We start from the raw sequence: 18,169 nt of genomic DNA, 5'->3' as shown, positions 1-18,169 counted from the left end.
TTTTTCTGAATGCACGTGTATGTTGAATTATATTTTTCTCCATTATTAAGACCAAACAGAATACTACGAGATCGGTTCACTGTTGCCTTTCACTCTTTAGAGCAAGCGACATCTTTTTCGGCAGCAGTCCAGAACTTACAGAACGAAACACCTGTTCCCTGATAGTCGTTCATGTATTTGTTACAGAGAGGCTAACAGTAAGTTCGTAAGTCGGCATTCGAAACTTGGAGGACCACTTTCGATAGAAGTTGACACACTGCGCAAAACTTATGAATTAAACTTAGGTGCAGATTAATACGAAACTAACGGGGCGCACGCAGATTACGAACAGATTTGTGCCTAATGCACTTGACAGAAACATTTAATGTTTCTGGCGCGTTAGAGAGAACACCATGCCACTCCACTGGTCCTGTTTTTGTGTTTTGTAACAGGAAATACACCGCAGTGATAACTGCCTTCGGCAGTTCCGAAGCGACGGTTTACCAGTACGCTTTCGTAATTTCCACATCCTGAAAGTAACGCCTAGAGCTGATTCTCTCCATAGCAGTTCTTTGTCCTACCAGTTTCGCACCTCGGTGTTACGAGTGTCTAAATCTGACTTTGCAGTCCGATGTAACCGAAAGTAAATAAATTACGTGCTTCACTTGCCACGGTATGATGGGTGCTAAACCGTACCTCACGTCTTTATTATTACTGACTGCACGCCTTCGAATCTGCGCTCATCTGTATGATCATGCCCATATGATCTTTACGTGAGATATCAGTTGCTCGCCATAGACTGTTTTATCCTATACCTCGAGTACTGATTCCTTCTCCTGCAGATTTCACGGTCGGTCTCATCCACGATTACCGTGCAGGAACAGCTAGCTCTTCTGTTACACTCTCCTGCTAAACAGCATTGTTCCGAATCCCTTTGATCTCCGTCATTAATCTGACATGACGTGCATGTTAAACCCTCAAGCAGTTCTCAAGGGAGAAGGTATTGTACCAACGCCTTCTACACTTCTTTGCAGCTGCGCTTCGTTTAATCTACCTGACACGATGCAGCACTGGTCTCGCATCCAGAAAGAGTAGGGTTCAAATTTTCGAGTGGACATCCAGAGTTAGGTTTTCTATAATTTTTCTACATCGGTTAATGCGATTTCGTTATGGTTCCGTTATAAAAGGATACGGCTGGTTTCCTTCCCCAGCCTTGTTCTGTTCGAGCTCGTGTTCCTTGTCGTCCTTCTTTTTCCTCTTGACCGAGATCTGCTGTATCCCCTGTGGAACAAGCGCAATCGGTTTCGAGGAAAAAATCTTCCTTAGGTTCCCGCATTGTCAGCAATTCGAAAATCTAGACAAGTCAGCTTACCGACTACAGAAAAGCTTCAGCCTAATCCTAATTATTGTTATTAGTTAAAAAATAAGAAGCAGTAATTTCTAGAAGCTCTGATAGATATTCGACTGTTACAGAACATGTTGCAACACGCACAGACCAAATGAAGCCGGAGATTGGTTTGAGTTCCTCAGTGGTTTACTAGCCATGTATCTGTTGTAGGTAATACGTTCTTGCTGACACTCCTGGTTGACTGAATGCTCAAACCTAATCTTTCTTCCTTTCTACCTCAGAACTGCATCGATCTGCTAGTCGTACGGAGGTACACAATTCCATGTGAAATTCGAACCACAGCGGAAACGTTTTTATTCATCGAAATTATTGACAGAGCTGAAAAGCCGTTTCAGTTGCCAGAAAAAGAATAGGGCTGCTGGGGTCCAAATACCAGATAGAACAGCACTTCCACCATGAGCACTTCAAATAACACCCTATATGCAACTAAAGATTCCAAGAGATAAAGTCGGACCAATGTGACCTAATTGAAGGTGGGTGGATGATACTGGGAGACATGCATGGGCAACATGGGTGTGTGCTACTCAACACTATAATTCAGGGAAAAGCTCAGATGAGGTCAAATTACCAGTGGCGCTGGTGGTACTACTAAGAACTGTATATACCTCTTCATGTTTTGTCAGTTGATACCAGTGTTCAGTTAATTTATTGGAGTAGAATACCTGAGGATTTTTGCCTGAAAAATATGCCGCGTCATACTCACGCAAACGTGTACATTGTCGTGAAAAAGGTATTACTTTGTAAGTTTCTCTTCGTTTTCGTGCTGATATTTCGCTCTGGCTATTTTTTAAAATGTCGTTGGAATCCTGCTCTGTTTCGATATTCCAAAGAAATTTACGTTTCGGTGTTCTCTAATGCCTCGTATGGACTTGCCCTTAACTCTGGGACATTCCATACAGAGTTTTTCAGATTGACTGGGAGATGCGGCAGCGCATACAGCACCATGTTAACTTTCCGGGAGTGTACTGAATTTCGAAGTCACATTACTGAAGTGTTAATGCCCATAGGGCCACTCAGTTTTGCATTAGCTTACATTTCAGAAAAAAAATATAGTACCTTACGGTCAGTTTTAACGATGCTCGTCACATTGACCTCCACGTAGGAGGTATGTCGAGGTTAGTATATGCCTGAGTTAGTCGACGATGGCCCCATCAAACATCTCTCCGATAAGATCGAGTGAGTCATTCAGCGGCACTCGTGTGAAGAGAGACATCACGTCGAAATTTAACATGATGTCAGAGTCCACGATGTGTCGTTGCCTTAGTCGTTGTAGAAAGTCCTCAAAGTTCCGAGTGTGGTGTGCACAACTGCCCAAATGTGGTGCCAGCAACTTCTTCAGATATTTTTCAGGAAACCATTGGACCATTGGAGGTGCTTCCGGCGGGCACGGACCGCGGACGAAACACCCGAGGAAACGCAGACCGATTATGGAGCGCCCAGCACCATCCAGGCATAAATACTGGACTCGATCCACCCAAGGGCCATTTTAGGGTAGCACCTGAAGAATACAGCGAGTTACGCCGTCGAAATATCGTGCGAGGACGACGCGAACATCCAGCAGAAATCCCGAATATTCAACGTATTTGCTATATGATTTATTCACAAAGTTCTGTCGTTGATGGTTCACATAAAATTGTGTTCACAGTTGTTCGTTGCGCCTGGATGGTAGGTTATACATCAGACACTAGTGTACTGCTGGTACGGTAATTGGTAAAGTCGAGCGCATGCCATCGGTGGTACACACCACCCAATGGGAGGGCCTAGCATGAGCCACCTGTGGTACACACTAGCTTGAACATATTAACCCGAACATTGTCTCTTCAGATCTAAGAATATGCTCTTCCAGTTCGTTTTCAACCTTGTTGGAAAACACTTTATTGTGACCAAAAATTTTTATATCCTGCTTCACATTTTCGATTTTATTTTCAGCATGTCCTGTAATTGTTGGCTCGGCACATTTTATATGCATCACAATCATTTAATCCATGATCCCCATTTAGATATACTGTTACAGCTAAATGCAATTTACCACATCATTTTTAAACATTATGCTGCACTAATAATGCTAAATGCCCATTGTACGAACAAGTTTGTCGAATTGTACTGGTTTAATATCGAAAACTTAGAAAATGGTTCAAGTGACTCTGAGCACTATGGGACTTAACATCTGAGGTCATCAGTCCCCTAGACTTAGAACTACTTAAACCTAACTAACCTAAGGACATCACACACAACCATGCCCGAGGCAGGATTCGAACCTGCGATCGTAGCGATTCAAATGGCTCTGAGCACTATGGAACTTAACTTCTGAGGTCATCAGTCCCCTAGACTTAGAACTACTTAAACCTAACTAACCTAAAGACATCACACACATCCATGCCCGAGGCAAGATTCGAACCTGCGATCGTAGTGGTCGCGCGGTTCCAGACTGAAGCGCCTAGAACCGTTCGGCCATACCGAACGGCCGAAAACTTACAGTGGTACATTATAGCCAACAAACGAACTGCTGCAAATAGTCGTGACTGCCTGCAAACTAAGATTATTTCATATACACTTACCCATAAATAAGACATTATTTTGCCACTTACTTGACAACAGTAATTCTCTTCGCCACATACACAAAAACGTACACGTAAACTACAACAAGATCAATGCTGTCTTCAGACGATCTATTCCTCAACCCACTCAGAACTCATAGCTGACGATATGTGTCCAGGAACCACGTAGTTCACGTTGACCTTATTAAATGTTGGTTTATACAAGATTTACTAATTTTATAGCAGTGGTACGAATTAGGAGCCGGTACAGTATAGGCAACTCTCCATTCTTTCATGAAATTCAGTGGGTGGAAGTGTTAATGTTGGGCTAATTCTGGAAATTCTATTCTTGAGATCGTCAATAACAAAGTTTGTTCAATTCACACTACAACTTATTTTGTATTATTTCTTTCTCTTGCGTAACGAATCTGCAACAGTAGGCGAGCTGCACTTCTTTGTACCTTTGATATATTTGTCCAGTTCTCAGGTATTTGTTACTAAATTAGAATACTGCCGCAGCAAACACTAATTTAACAACCGAAGCTCTTGTGTTCTTCGGACAGTGTTCACATGCTAACAGCTTGGCGTAGAAGTCTGGATTTTCTGCCGCAACTAGAGTAACAGTTGGGTTTGCATATCTGTCCCATTCATTTGCACTTGACACTGCCCCTGGATTTCAAATTTGAATTAATTAACCTCAAATTTAATTTTTACTTCTCGGGTGTGAGCGTGTTTTTTGATCTGATGTCTGAATTCCTTCCTTCATTGCCTTTGCGCAAATTGGTCTATCGATTGTTCAAATGATTTTGAAACACATCCCAGTTGGTTTTTTAATATATTTGAACACATTATATGTTCAGTTTTGAACGAATCGTAAGTTGATTTTTGAATGCGTGCATAGTGAACGTGATGTCTCTGCCAGGGGAATCCCCGTCGAATCTAAAAATAAAAACTTTCTCGCAAACAAAAGGGGACGGATCTATCCGAGCTGAGTCAAGTAAACCCGAACAGGTGAATGCCAATCGCTATTGGTTTATGTGGTTGATTGCTCGTGCGAATGATCAGCTTTGTTATAATTATTAGCGAAATCCATAGATTCAGACTACCAGAATGGGAATAAATGAGTAACAGGAATAACACCTAAGAAAGATTACACTTTACCTTCTTGGTGCATCCAAGGAAATGAAATGTTGACAGATAATTTTTGCCGGATCGCTTCACTACTAGGGACCAGTTGCACAGTCCACAGTTAGCAGCCAGCCCCTTCTTCCTTCCCAGGCTGCATTTCCTTCAACCTGCCCCTCCCTCCCTATCCTTGCTCCTTCCCCACTGCCCCCTCGTTCCCCTCTCTTGGTGTTGTAATTTATGTCGACCTAGCTATCCACATGGTTCCCTGTATTGTTTGCAATTTTGATCCTCCTGCCTGTTTTCTTTCGTCCTTTTTGACATTCAAATCCCTGCTTGAGGTTTGACCTCCACTTCTAAATTTTCTGTTTTAGTGTGAGCCATTTGGGAAACAACGCCCTCTCTAGCGTCTACGGCGTGGATTCCTCCCCCCCACCCTTCCTTCCCCACCGTAGCCCCCCTCCACCTCCGTTAGTAACATCGGAACTCCCAGCAATGGCCACTGTGCCAGGCAGCCCTTGCTGTGGCTGGGTGGCGCCCATGAGGAGAGCCATTGATCAGAATGGGTGGTATCAGGGTGGATGCTTGGTGCATGAAGCGTATCAAGCTGCAGAAATGTGGCCATTCCCAAATGGCTGTCTCCATGAATGGCGAAGGATCATTGAACGCTGCTTCGTGTGACCTGGAAAACTTCCCTTCCCTGGCCAAACCGTGGGAGTTGGGCCAGGCTCATTGTCTTGGGATGAAACACTTTCCCTGCTACCTCGTCTGTATTAGGGCAGGCAGGGACATATTCACTGCCACAAAGCCATTGTTTTTTGTGGAGAATGTTAACGGCAAGTCTGGTGAAGTGGAGCCTCTCAGTAAGATGTGCTCGGGCTCCCTGTTGATCAAAGCTGCTTCCGGTGCCCAATTTGCAGTTCTTTGTGCTTGTGATCGTCTTGGGAATGTCCCAGTGTCTATTACCTCTCAAAAATCTCTGAATATGGTCCAGGAGTGATTTTTCATAGGGACCTCGCCCTGCAAAGTGATGAGGAACGCCGGGGTAATCTGGAGTGATGCAGCATTCATTTTGTTTGACGTGTGCAGAAGGGTCATAAAGACAATTGCACTAATGCCAGCGCATTCATTCTGGCTTTCGAGGGGACTACCCTCGCAAAGAAGGTCAAGGTTATGTGCTACAGATATGACGTGAAGCCATATGTCCCACCATCCATGAGGTGCTTGCGTTTTGGGCATATGTCTTCCCACTGAACGGCAGACCCTCTGTGTTGTTACTGTAGACATCCACTCCATGATGGAAGCTCCTGTGTCCCACCTGTGTGTGTCAGTGGTCATGATCGCCAGTCTCCTCACTCACCGGATTAACCAGCTTACAAAGAGAGGAAAAACATCCAAGAGTACAAGTCACTAGATTGCCTGTCTCATGCCAAGGCTTGCCATAAATATGAGAGAGTCCATCTGGTGTCACTTTCTTCAACTTTCGCCTCTGTTACATCCCTCCCCCTCCTACTTCTTCCTTACCCAAGCCACATCCCCCTCTCCCCTCCTCCTCCCCTGCAGTTCCCATTCCCTCCACTCTGGGAGCTGCTCCCCCTCCCCGGATGAAGAAGTGAGCCCCTTCTTCGGCACCTGCTGGTGACGGGGCTTCCCTGGGACCCTTCTTCCAGGTGTCTCTCAGGCTGGAAGCCTGTTTCCATTACTCAGCCATGAGACACACTACGTATGTGCCCCAATGTCGCCTGCTCTCTTTCCGTTCTAGGTCTTGCAGAAACCTATACTCCCTCTGTGCCCTGCCCTCCTCCACCTCCGAAAGAGAAGAAGAAGAAGAAGAAGAAGAAGAAGAAGAGGAAGAAGAAATGTAAGTCCCAAGACAAGCCCCCCCCCCACCCCCCAGTGCTCCTGGAAGTGCAATCTCCCATCTCATAACCAGAATCTAACATTTTGTTTATGGATGTCACCCCATCCTTGATGGTGATGACCACTGACTGACATGACCTCTCAACTTCTTTATGTCTAAGTTGCTCTCTCTCCACACTACAATCCATGGGACTTGCAAAGGATACTATCGCCACCTACCGCAAATACAACGTCTTGTTTCCTCCTATTCTTCATTCTGTCTTGTTCTACAAGAAATGCACTTCCGTGATGACCACTCTCCAATGTTTTGTGGGTATCGGGCATTCTATCGGAACTGTTCTGGCCCTGGCATAGCATCTGGAAGGGTCTGCAGTTTGGTTCACTCCGATGTCATTAGCGACTGGATCCCCCTCCATATCAGTCTGGAAGCAATAGTGGTAAGAGTGCAAACGACTCTGTCAACCACTGTTTGCAATGTCTACCTTAATACGCAGCAACTCCCACCCCCGTTTCTCCTCCTCGGATACTTCAGTGCACATCACCCCCTCTGGGGGAGTAGCAATTCAATGGGTAGGAGTCTCCTAATTGATCAACTTATTACAGACATTGATTTATATCTCCTCAATGACGTTTCCCCTACCCACTTAATTCCCACTCGTGGCACATTTACTGCTTTCGATCTCACAATCCCCTGCCCTGCTCTCATGGCTTCCTTGCATTGGTCATCCCGTGATGATCTTTGTGACAGTGATCACTTTCTGGTGATCATATCGTTCCCCTCCTGCCGCCAGGCAGACAGGCCCCCATGTTGGGCATTCCACAGGGCCAGTTTACATTTATATACATCTACTGTGCACTTAGACACCTCCCTAATTGTATTGATGTGATTGTGCAAGGTGTCTCAGCCACTATTCTTCATGCTGTTGGAACTGCTGTCCCCCTATCCACAGGACCCCTTGGTCGTTGACTGGTACTACGGCAGATCAAGAATGTAGCAGTCACTGTCCAGGACTGGCGATGAGCCTTTCAGCGATTTAAATGATACCTTTCACTGACCAACCCCTTTGCTTTTAAGTGGCTCCATGCTAGGGCTCGTTACCTTATTAAGTAGAGTAAAAGGAAATGCTGGGAGCACTGTGTGTCCTCCCTGGGGACGTATCCCTCTTCCTCACAGGTCTGGTCCAAGCTCTGTAGCCTTCTGGGCTGCCAGCGACAGTGAAATGTCCTGGGTCTTATCCTCCAAGGTGCTCTGTGTAATCATCCATTGGTCCTTGATAAACATCTCGCAACACACTTTGTGACGGCATCAGCATCCACTTCCTATCCTGTTACTTTTCTCTGGCAGAAACGCCAAGTTGAACAGACCTCCTTTGTTTCAATCCCCACCAGACTGAATCCTATAATGAAGTCTTCACTCAGTGGGAGGTCTCACAGCTCTTCACATGACATGGCACCAGGCCCAGATTCCATCCAGAAACAGATAACCCAACACTTGGACGTTACCCAGAGGCAATATCTACTCAGAGTCTTCAACTGCATTTGAATCACTTGTGCTTTCCAGTCACAATAGCGAGACAGTATAGTTATTCCCATTCTTAAGCCCAGGAAGAACCCAACATCTATCAACAGCTACCACCCGATTAGCGTGACGAACATACTTTGTAAACTGCTTGAGAGGATGGTTAGCTTCTGGTTATGTTGGGTATTCACATCTCGGGGCCTTTTGTCCCCATTCAGTATGGCTTCTGGGAAGCATGATCTCCAACTGACCATTTACTCAGACTGGAAACAGCAATCTGACAGGCTTTTACTAACCACCATCGCCTTATTATGGTCTTCTTTGAGCTACATAAGGCATACAACATGGCTTGGCGCCATTACATTTTAGTTACCCTCCATGACTGAGGCTTTAGTTGCCCCTTCTAATTTTTTCCGCGAGTTTTTATCTCATTGGCACTTCTTGGTTTGAGTAGGCACTTCACTGAGCACCCACAGTGTTCTGTGTTAAGTGCCACGCTTTTCCTCATACCCATCAATGGGCTTGAAACCTCGGTTGGGTCTGTGGTTACCCCAACATTGTATGTCGACGATTTTTGCATCTAGTGCAGCTCCCACTCGGTAGCATCTGCTGAGCACCGGCTCCAAGACGTCTTCTGATGGGCCTCTGTGTGGGCTGTCTCCCATGGCTTCCAGTTTTCTCCCTCCAAAATGCAGGCTATACATTTTTGTCATGGACCCACAATACACCCCCCATCCAGAACTTCATGTAGGCGACCAGCTCCTAGATGTTGTAGCACAGTCCCATTTCTTGGGCCTTATTTTTGATAAAAAGGTAACATGGCTGCCCCATATTCACCACCTGAAGACTACATGCGTATGGAAGATTAATACACTCCACCTCCTGGCCCACACATCTTGGGGTCCAGACCATGCTACTCTTCTCCATCTTTACCGTGCTCTATCTTGTCCAGACTAGATTATGATAGTCAAGTTTATGGCTCAGTGGCTCCTTCCACTCTCAAACTACTTGACCCTGTTCACCACTGTGGGGTGCATCTGGCTACTGGTGCCTTTCACACTACTCCCATTGACAGTCTCCTCGCAGGGGTGGGGATTCACCCTCTACAAATGCAATGGAGTCAACTCCTAGTTTCTTATGCAATCGTCATTAGCCATTTTGCTGACCATCCTGTGTACCTTGTCATCTTTGCAATCGAGGGATGTCTCCCTCCTGTTAACCGCCCACAGGTGGGATTGCCAGTTGGAATGCGCCTTACATCCCTCTTTCTGCATCTCCATCTCCACTAACTGGAATGAGCCCTGTATATTTGCCCCCCCCCCCCCCCCCTCGCACTGGATGGTGCCTAGACCATGTATTAGAACCGACCTATTCCAGGGTCCTAAGGTCTCTGTTGCCCCTATGGTCTTCCAGCGTCTTGTATGTTCCAGCCTTTCAGAGTTCCAGGGTGCCACCATCTTCTACATTGATGATTCTAAGATGATAGGTAAGGTAGTATACGCTTTCACATCTCCTACTGGCTTAGAAAACCAATTATTGCTGGGATCTTGTAGTGTTTTCACAGCAGAGCTGCTAGCCATTCACAGGACCCTCCTTTTTGTTACTCTGGCCTCCATCCACAGTATTTTAATATGTACCAACTCAATGAGAAGGCTGTCGACTGATGATACTCTCGCCACCCTTTGGTTTCTGCTATGCATGACCTTCTTTCTGCCCTTGGCCATGGCGCCTGCTCAGTTGTCTTTCTCTGGGTACCTAGACATGTGGGCATCCCAGGGAATGAACTGGCTGACTGTTTGACTAGAGAAGCAGATATTTACCTCCCCCCCCCCCATTCCCTTTCATGATCTACGTCAAATCTCTCTTTGCCCAAAAGTGGAATAACATCTGGTGCACTTGTGCTCTCAGTAATAAACTTCGCACAGTCAAGGAGTCTACTGAAGTTTGGTGCTCCTCCTTCTGATCCTTTTGGAAGAGTACACTGTCTTATGCCGTCTATGCATTGGTCATACCAGACTCACTATTGTTTCCCCTTGCGTAACGAACCACTCCAACAATGTGGTTGTGGAGCCAGAGTGATGGTATCCAATATATTGGTGCAATGTCCCCTTCTTTTGGCCCTTTGTACTAAGTCTAGTCGTCCAGATCCTTTAATTTTAATATTAGCAGACGATTCATGGATGGTTGAACTGGTCCTCTGTTTTCTCCGTGGAAGTAGTTTTTATTTTTTATTATATAGGGGTTTGGTTTACCCCTGGAGCTGGAGCAGCGGCAGGGTGGTTGTGGTTCGGACCTCTTTTCATGTTTTCTCTGTCTGGGACCCATGACCACTCCCCTTTGCAAAGACCGTTCTTTTATCTGTCTGTCCACCCAGCTTTTAAATTTGGGCTACCTTTTTATACCTTCTACTGTGTGTGTGTTTTATCTTCCTCGTTTTATAATTTGACTCCTCTGACTGGATCTGTCCACTTTTAGTGGGCCCTCACTCTTCCGTGTATAACTTTGGAATCACGAGACTGGTGACCTCGCCGTTTAATCCCATAACCCCCCTCAGTTAATCAATCAATCAATCCTGTTAGCAGTCACTTTAAGGCTGCGGTCTTAGTGGCACCGATATCGGCGAACATCAGCTGATCTTTTCAAATCAGTATGCCAGTGCGAGTGCGGACACACTTAGCCGATCTCATCACCTGAAGGTGCAGACTTCGGACGACATTTGGTGAAATTCAAATCAGTTTGTTTTCTTCGGTCAAATCTACCAATTTTATCACATATGTGCTGTGAGAAACTGATGTTTAATCCAAGAAACAATGAGTTTGTGGCATCCTGAGAATAAAAAATCATAATTGGGATGTAGTTCGGAATCTATCTACAGAAATTACAGGTTTATTGGAAACCACAACTAGGCAAATCTTTACCGGAAATTTTAGGTGTGAATTGTAATCTCAAAAAATAAATTGTTCAAATGAGAATGACGGAGTATCTTGTGCTTAAAGTTCCTGTAGTGGATCTGTTTTGTGTTGTGATTGGTGAACATTAGCTGTCTACAAATTACTAATACTGCTTACTCATGTTTTTTACCTGGAGGAGGATGAAACGGTTTGCAAATGTGGTGTTATGTGCATCCAGTTTTCGATGCTTTACATGTTCGTAGTATCGTATTCTAAGCTTTATTTATCTTTCACGCGTATGCTAAATGATAATCATTGAAGGTTAACTAACTTATGCCTGCACAACTTCAAATAAATTCACCAAAACATAGTGTTTGTAACCTTGCATTTCATCACTAATCATACTGAGTGCGTAAAGCCGAAGACTCAAACGCAAAACGCTTTCGGATAACGAAAGCTAATTTAGGGTACTTGTAGAGGTGTAATTCGAACTCAATTAAAAAATCCGATACATTAAAGCTACAGTTCTGACTCAAGTAAAAGTAGACGTGACATTTCGGTATTTGACACCTGCCGATTTCATCTTTCCACTATTCAAGCCTATACCACATTCTGAAAATACAATTTCAAAGTTTTTGTTCGATATCATTGATGCTATTTACGAGGCTCTAAAGACCAATTTAAGAGCTAATATCCTCACTCTTGCACCACAAGCACCGAAATGTTAAATTTATTCTGTACCGAATTTTGAAGCTACGCTTTGTGCAAATGCACTAGGAAGACACAGTGGTAAGATATAGATGATTTCCTATATTGGAACTTACACTCGATTTCAAATAATACTGCTAGCAGAAACCTTGATACTTCCTTTCTCAAATCCACTGAGCAAGCGTTTAAAGAGCGCTGAAGTTTCCTGTACTAGAAACTGATTATCTGAATATCCTGCCACCATTGCATTAATTTTCACCATTTTTAAAATAAGGTGAGGCACTTTGAAGTCACAAATCTGTCTATATTAATTGAACAATTCTTCCTTACTCACACAAATTTTATCCGTGTATCATACAGCTACTTTCTCCACGTAAGATAACCATTATGTGCTCACAATCTCATTGGCAAAAACCTTTATACGTAGAAGTCGCACATCCTATCACAGTTGCATAATAAACCATACTCAGAACAACGTGTTTGGGAGAGAGCTTTATTGCGATTTATCACTGAAACTACATATTTTGGTAATATACAATATAAATATGAAACGCATCACGAACAGCATTTTAGATTCAAAGGTAGTGGTTCCGTCTGTCGCTAATTGGTGGTGGGAGAAGAAAAATGTTGTCACAAAGTTAAAGCATTTTTAACTTTTGTAGCATGGCTTTTTCCCATTCATCTCATATTCATAAAACTTGTCGCATAATTCCAGGAACTGATGACAGAGTGTACAGTACTCGCCATGTTCATTTCGAGACAGGTACAGATTATTTACATGTATTTGGAACCTTTTTAATGGCAAAGGTAATACTGCAACACTCGCCTCCAAGCACAAAGGCGTCGTGGTACGTATCCTACCTTTGGAGGTTAAAATCTTATCCATACTTCATACATACAATAGATTCTAAGCTAACCTAATCTCCCCTCCTTGACCTTGCCACAGACTGCCGAAGGTCGGACGGACCGCGACCAAGCTGTTGGCCGATTTTATCGGGTGGCATCTGATGGCGGGGCTCACGAAAGTTGTCGGTGACACTGTAAACACAAAGTGAGTTCTGTTCTCGGAATAGCGCTGTACGAACATGTAATAACGTCTAACCGAAGAATATACGTGGAACAATTGAACCGGCGATCCTGGCAGGGTTAGCGAAGTTCCTCAGAGAATAAGTTTTGACAGTGGCTGGAATAGTTGCAGAATTAGTGTTGACAAGATTGATTGTTAGAACAAGGAGAAGAAACGAGGACATCCCACAAATTACATGGATGAATATGACGATTCCAAATTTATATAAAAAAATTCTTGCTACTACTTTTCGATCTCATGCTTCAGAAACTGGAGCACATGAATGAAATGCGAAACTATTTCCTAACATAAAACTTGCCGAAATAGTCTCCTTTACTTTGCATGTGTTACAATTGCTGCAATATCAGAAAGGCCTATTTCGTTTTATCTAACAGACAGTGACATAATAAACGTAATCAAATCGAGAAACCACATCCCTCTTGTGTTCTATTCGTATCAACAACTTTTTCAGTATTAGACAGCGACATTTTGATTTTTCATGTAGCAAAACGACTGGCGAACCTTGATGAGGTATGATTATTTTGCAGGAAGGAAATCACGCCGCATAAAACCGTCGCAATATTATAGAGATAAAAATGTTGGGGTCCAAAGATTGAAGAAATGTGTACTGTCTTGCTTATCTCTTGGCTTTACTGGTTTTTTGTTTCGTATATTTAATTTTATGTCACACGAAAGAGAACGTTATTAGCTAATAGGCAATAAAGAGTGCAAATTTTCTGGAGTTCTTATTCTCCCGGTCACATATTGTATAATCCCACCCAGTATCAGTTGTGAGTTTTTAAAAGGAGGTTGGTTGTCAACCCAGCCTACTGGGAACAGGGCGTTTTAATTTCCACTGTCCTGAATATAGTTTTGATGGCTTCCATTCCAAAGTATACATGTTTGAATTCCACAGAGCGAAATAACTGTGACGAGGGGATAGAAGAATGTGTGAAGAGGCGTGGCACTGCACTTTGGCACACTTACGACCAAATGACATGTCTTACATTTCCTCGAACATATATGTTTTATATATCAAACTCTTCAGAAAGATATGCACTACAAACTGACCATATTTTTGAAAAATCAATATTTTAAAGTTTTTGATGTCCTACCCCAAACACTCGAGGGAAGGGGGGACCACTATCCCCGTTCGGAAATATCTTAGATCCAGGGCTGATTATTGTTAGCTGAATTTGCATAATCGGGTCATTACTCTCTCTTGCACATCATTAACTACAAGATTATTCACAACTAAATATTGTGCCTGCACACATAAATTTTTGAATTTTCACTTGCAACCGAATTTACGAGCTCGTTAATATTAGCGGCTGTTAGTGCAATTAGCAACTCTTAGTACATTAAGCTCAACGAAGTTAAAACTGAGTAATTTCCCCGACAATGACGTTACAACTATCGGTGTCGTTAAAATTAACCTTTGTGAACTCACTGCTCCACACGCACAAATCAAAATGACTGTTGCTTAGCTAATAATAATAATAACAATTCACCATTTGAAATTCGCTTCTATACAAAGTCGCTCCACTGGATAACGAAGCACCGCTGAAAATTTAAGATGCTCTCAACCTAACTTTGCTGTGGCAATCAGACTGCGTCTCCAAAGATTATTACGTCGTCCACCTTGCTGTAATTTCGCCGTGTACGAAGATTCTTGCAAGTCTGCTTATATAGCTGTGGTGTCAGCGCGGCAGATTGCTAACCGAAGTGAGTCCGGTTCGATTCCCGGCTATGTCGCAGATTTTCGTCGCTTGGGCACTCTGTGTTCTTTTGTCATTACGTCTGTATCGTCGTAACTAACTAAGAAAATCTTCTCCAGTGCAATGTCGTATCGACTTTCCATTATTAAGATGGCTGATGGGCACGATTCGAAAGCCAATAAATTGAAATAAATAAAAAGGATTACTGCGAGAAAAGTCAATCACTTCTACATAATGACTGGGAGCCTGGTGGTTTGAACATAAGAACTCAAACATGTATGGTGCAGAGCATTATTTTATCATCCAGCGACCTACAGATATTTACAATAAAGCTCACTACACTGAGGTGATAGAAGTCATGGGATACCTTCTACTATCATTGGACCTCCTCCTGCTCGGGGTACTGCAGCAACTTGACGTGGCTTGGATTTAACAAGTTGTTGGACCTCCCATGCAGAAATGTTGAGCCACGCTACCTTTATAGTCATCCATAATTTAGAAAGTGTTGCTGGTGCAGGATTTTGTGCATGAAATGACCTGTAAATTATATCCCATAAATGTTCGATAGGCTTCATGTCGGGCGATCTGAGTGGCCAAATTATTTGCTCGCATTGCCCAGAATTTTTTCAAATCAGTCGTGAGCTATTGTGGCTTGGTGACATGACATCATTGTTTGAGAAGATGAATTCCATGAATGGCTGCAAGTGGCTTCCAAGTAGCCAAACATAACCATTTCCGGTCAGTGATCAGTTCAGTCAAACCAAAGGATGCAGACCATTCCATTTAAACATGACCCACACCATTATGGAGCCACCACCAGCTTGCACAGTACCTTGTTGGCTTCATGCAGTTTGTGCCACACTCAAACCCTACCCTCAGCTCTTACCAACTGAAATGAGGACTCATCTGACCAGGCCATGTTTTCAGTCATCTAGGGTCCAACCATTGTGGTCATGAGCCCAGGAGAGGCAGGTGATGTCGTGCTGTTTCCAAAGGCACTCTCTATGGTCATCTGCTGCCATAGCCCATTAAAACCAGATCTCACCTAACGGATATGTACATCGTATGTCCCACATTGGTTTCTGTGGTTATTTCATGCAGTGTTGCTTGTACCTTAGCACTGACAACTCTATGCAAATGTCGCTGCTCTCAGTCAGTAAGTGAAGGCCATTGGCTACAGCACTGTCTGTGGTGAAAGGTAATCCCTGAAATTTGGTATTCTCAGCACAGTGTTGACATTGTTGATCTCAGATAATTGAATTCCCTAATAATTTCCAAAATGGAATTTCCCATGCATTTAGCTCCAACTAGTATTCTGCATTCAATGTCAATTAATTCCCATTGTATGGCTATGATCACATTGGAAACTTTTCACATGAACCACCTGAGAACAAAGACATCTCCGCCGATGCACTGGCCTTTTGTACTGTGGGTATGCCATATTACCACCGTCTGTATATGTGCATATTGCTATCTCTTGTCTTTTGTCACCTCAGTGTGTATTGTGTACCACGAAATACAATCAAGATGTTTCACCATATTAAATTGTATATTGCCTGTCTGTTCCCAAAGTGGATGCACACCTGTTCTCCCATGCTTTATGACAATATTAATTGAATCATCAGGCTTGTATGCCAGCACAACATTTTTTGTATAACGACTACACAGCATCGTGGCTCACAGGAAACCACTAAGAATGTGTACAGCCCTAGCATTGCATCTCTATGGCTCATTGTTGGTGGACAATACCGGTAGTATGCTGCTGTTTCTTTCTACAGATGGATATTATTTGACCTGCTATTGCATAGCTATTATTGTCAGCCACTCAGACTCTGTGTGGAAAAAAGTAAAGAACAAAAGTAAATAATTACACATAGAAATATTGTGTGTAAGGATATATGACCCTTACAATGGAGCTAATATTTTATTTATGTTGTGGAAATGATTCACTGTTGCTGTGCTGAAGCCAATATTGTATCTACTTCATATTTTATTTATATAATACATAATTTATATTTAAAGTATATTTCATTCTTTGCAGGGAACATAACATCATACAGCAATGAGAAATTACCATTGTCCCAGGCTGCTATCGAGACTGAAATTGGACGAATTTGAGAAACTACATTGGCCTGGTTGTCATCTATTCCAGAAGTGTTACAGCACCCATAGCACTGTAACAGCTGGAACATCAGACCCCAAATTATTTAAACATATACCTGGACCCAAATCACTACCACTGATTGGAACTTTGTTAAATTATGTTCCACTACTTGGTATGTAACAAATCTGAATTTTTTTATTTTGAAGTATTTTACTAATTTTGAAAGTGTTGAGCAAAACTGTTTGGTATCAGGAATTGCTTCTCTGATCATTTTTTAATAAGAACCTCCCTCCACATTTGATCCAGGCCTATGCACATTATTCATAGGCTTGTTTGAATGTTATTTTTTTTATTTTGAATCTGATTAAAAATACAGAAGATTGAATTATTGCAGTATGAAACGAGCAGCAATGATATTTGTATTCCAACTGTGTTTCTTCTGAATATGATGTGGTATCCAAAGGTGTGGTTAGGTGGAAATCTAAGAGTACAGCTTAAATGATTCCAGAATGAAATTTTCACTTTGCAGTGGAGTGTGAACTGATATGAAACTTCCTGGCATATTAAAACTGTGTGCTGAACTGAGACTTGAGCTCGGGAACTTTGCCTTTCATGAGCAAGTGTGCAATGATATGAAACTTCCTGGCAGATTAAAACTGTGTGCCAGACCAAGAGTCGAACTCAGGACCTTTGCCTCTCATGGGCAAGTGCACTTGCCTGTGAAAGGCAAAGGTCCTGAGTTTGAGTCTCAGTCCGGCGCACAGTTTTAATCTGCCAGGAAGTTTCAGCTTAAATGATGGTACACGTCTATGTTGCTGTGTCAAAGGAAAGTACAACAATTGGGAGCCTCTGGTTGAATACCCCATGGTGCAAAACTGATTAATTGGAAGCACTATGGTACTTACGACACCTACAAAGGGGTCAGAAACATCACGGTGGGGAAAGTCCACAGAGTTGAAGAGTTTATTTATTGTTCTCTGCTAAGTTTTTGTGGCTTTTGATTGTTGGATTGAATTTAAAATTGCAAAGTAATTTAAATACTTCAAGGCAATGTTTGAATTTTATTCTTATTAACTCCAGGGACAATCTCCAAACCACACAAATAATTTTATGGATATAATAATGATGTTTATATCTAAATGCATGAATATTGGTCTTTGAGAAACACAGGCCCTTCTGTTTGTCTGTACTGCTGGTAAGTCTGGAGTTAAGTCATTAATAGTAAAGAATAAATGTGAGAAGGCATCTGATCTG

General features: G+C 42.9%; 1 protein-coding gene across 1 annotated transcript in view; it reads left to right on the top strand.

Moving 5' to 3' along the window:
* LOC124711595 (cytochrome P450 302a1, mitochondrial) overlaps positions 1-18,169 on the top strand; it is a 214,643-nt gene that overhangs the window by 102,764 nt on the left and 93,710 nt on the right. Inside the window, exon 2 of the mRNA XM_047241748.1 lies at positions 16,853-17,087. Within this exon, the coding sequence (XP_047097704.1) occupies positions 16,874-17,087 (214 nt within the window). The 5' untranslated portion in view covers positions 16,853-16,873. The remainder of the gene's footprint in view (positions 1-16,852; positions 17,088-18,169) is intronic.

The sequence above is a fragment of the Schistocerca piceifrons genome, chromosome 8, assembly GCF_021461385.2.
Source record: "Schistocerca piceifrons isolate TAMUIC-IGC-003096 chromosome 8, iqSchPice1.1, whole genome shotgun sequence".
NCBI lineage: Eukaryota > Metazoa > Arthropoda > Insecta > Orthoptera > Acrididae > Schistocerca > Schistocerca piceifrons.
Note: the sequence above shows the minus strand (reverse complement) of the source record. Positions and strands in the feature narration are given on the sequence as shown.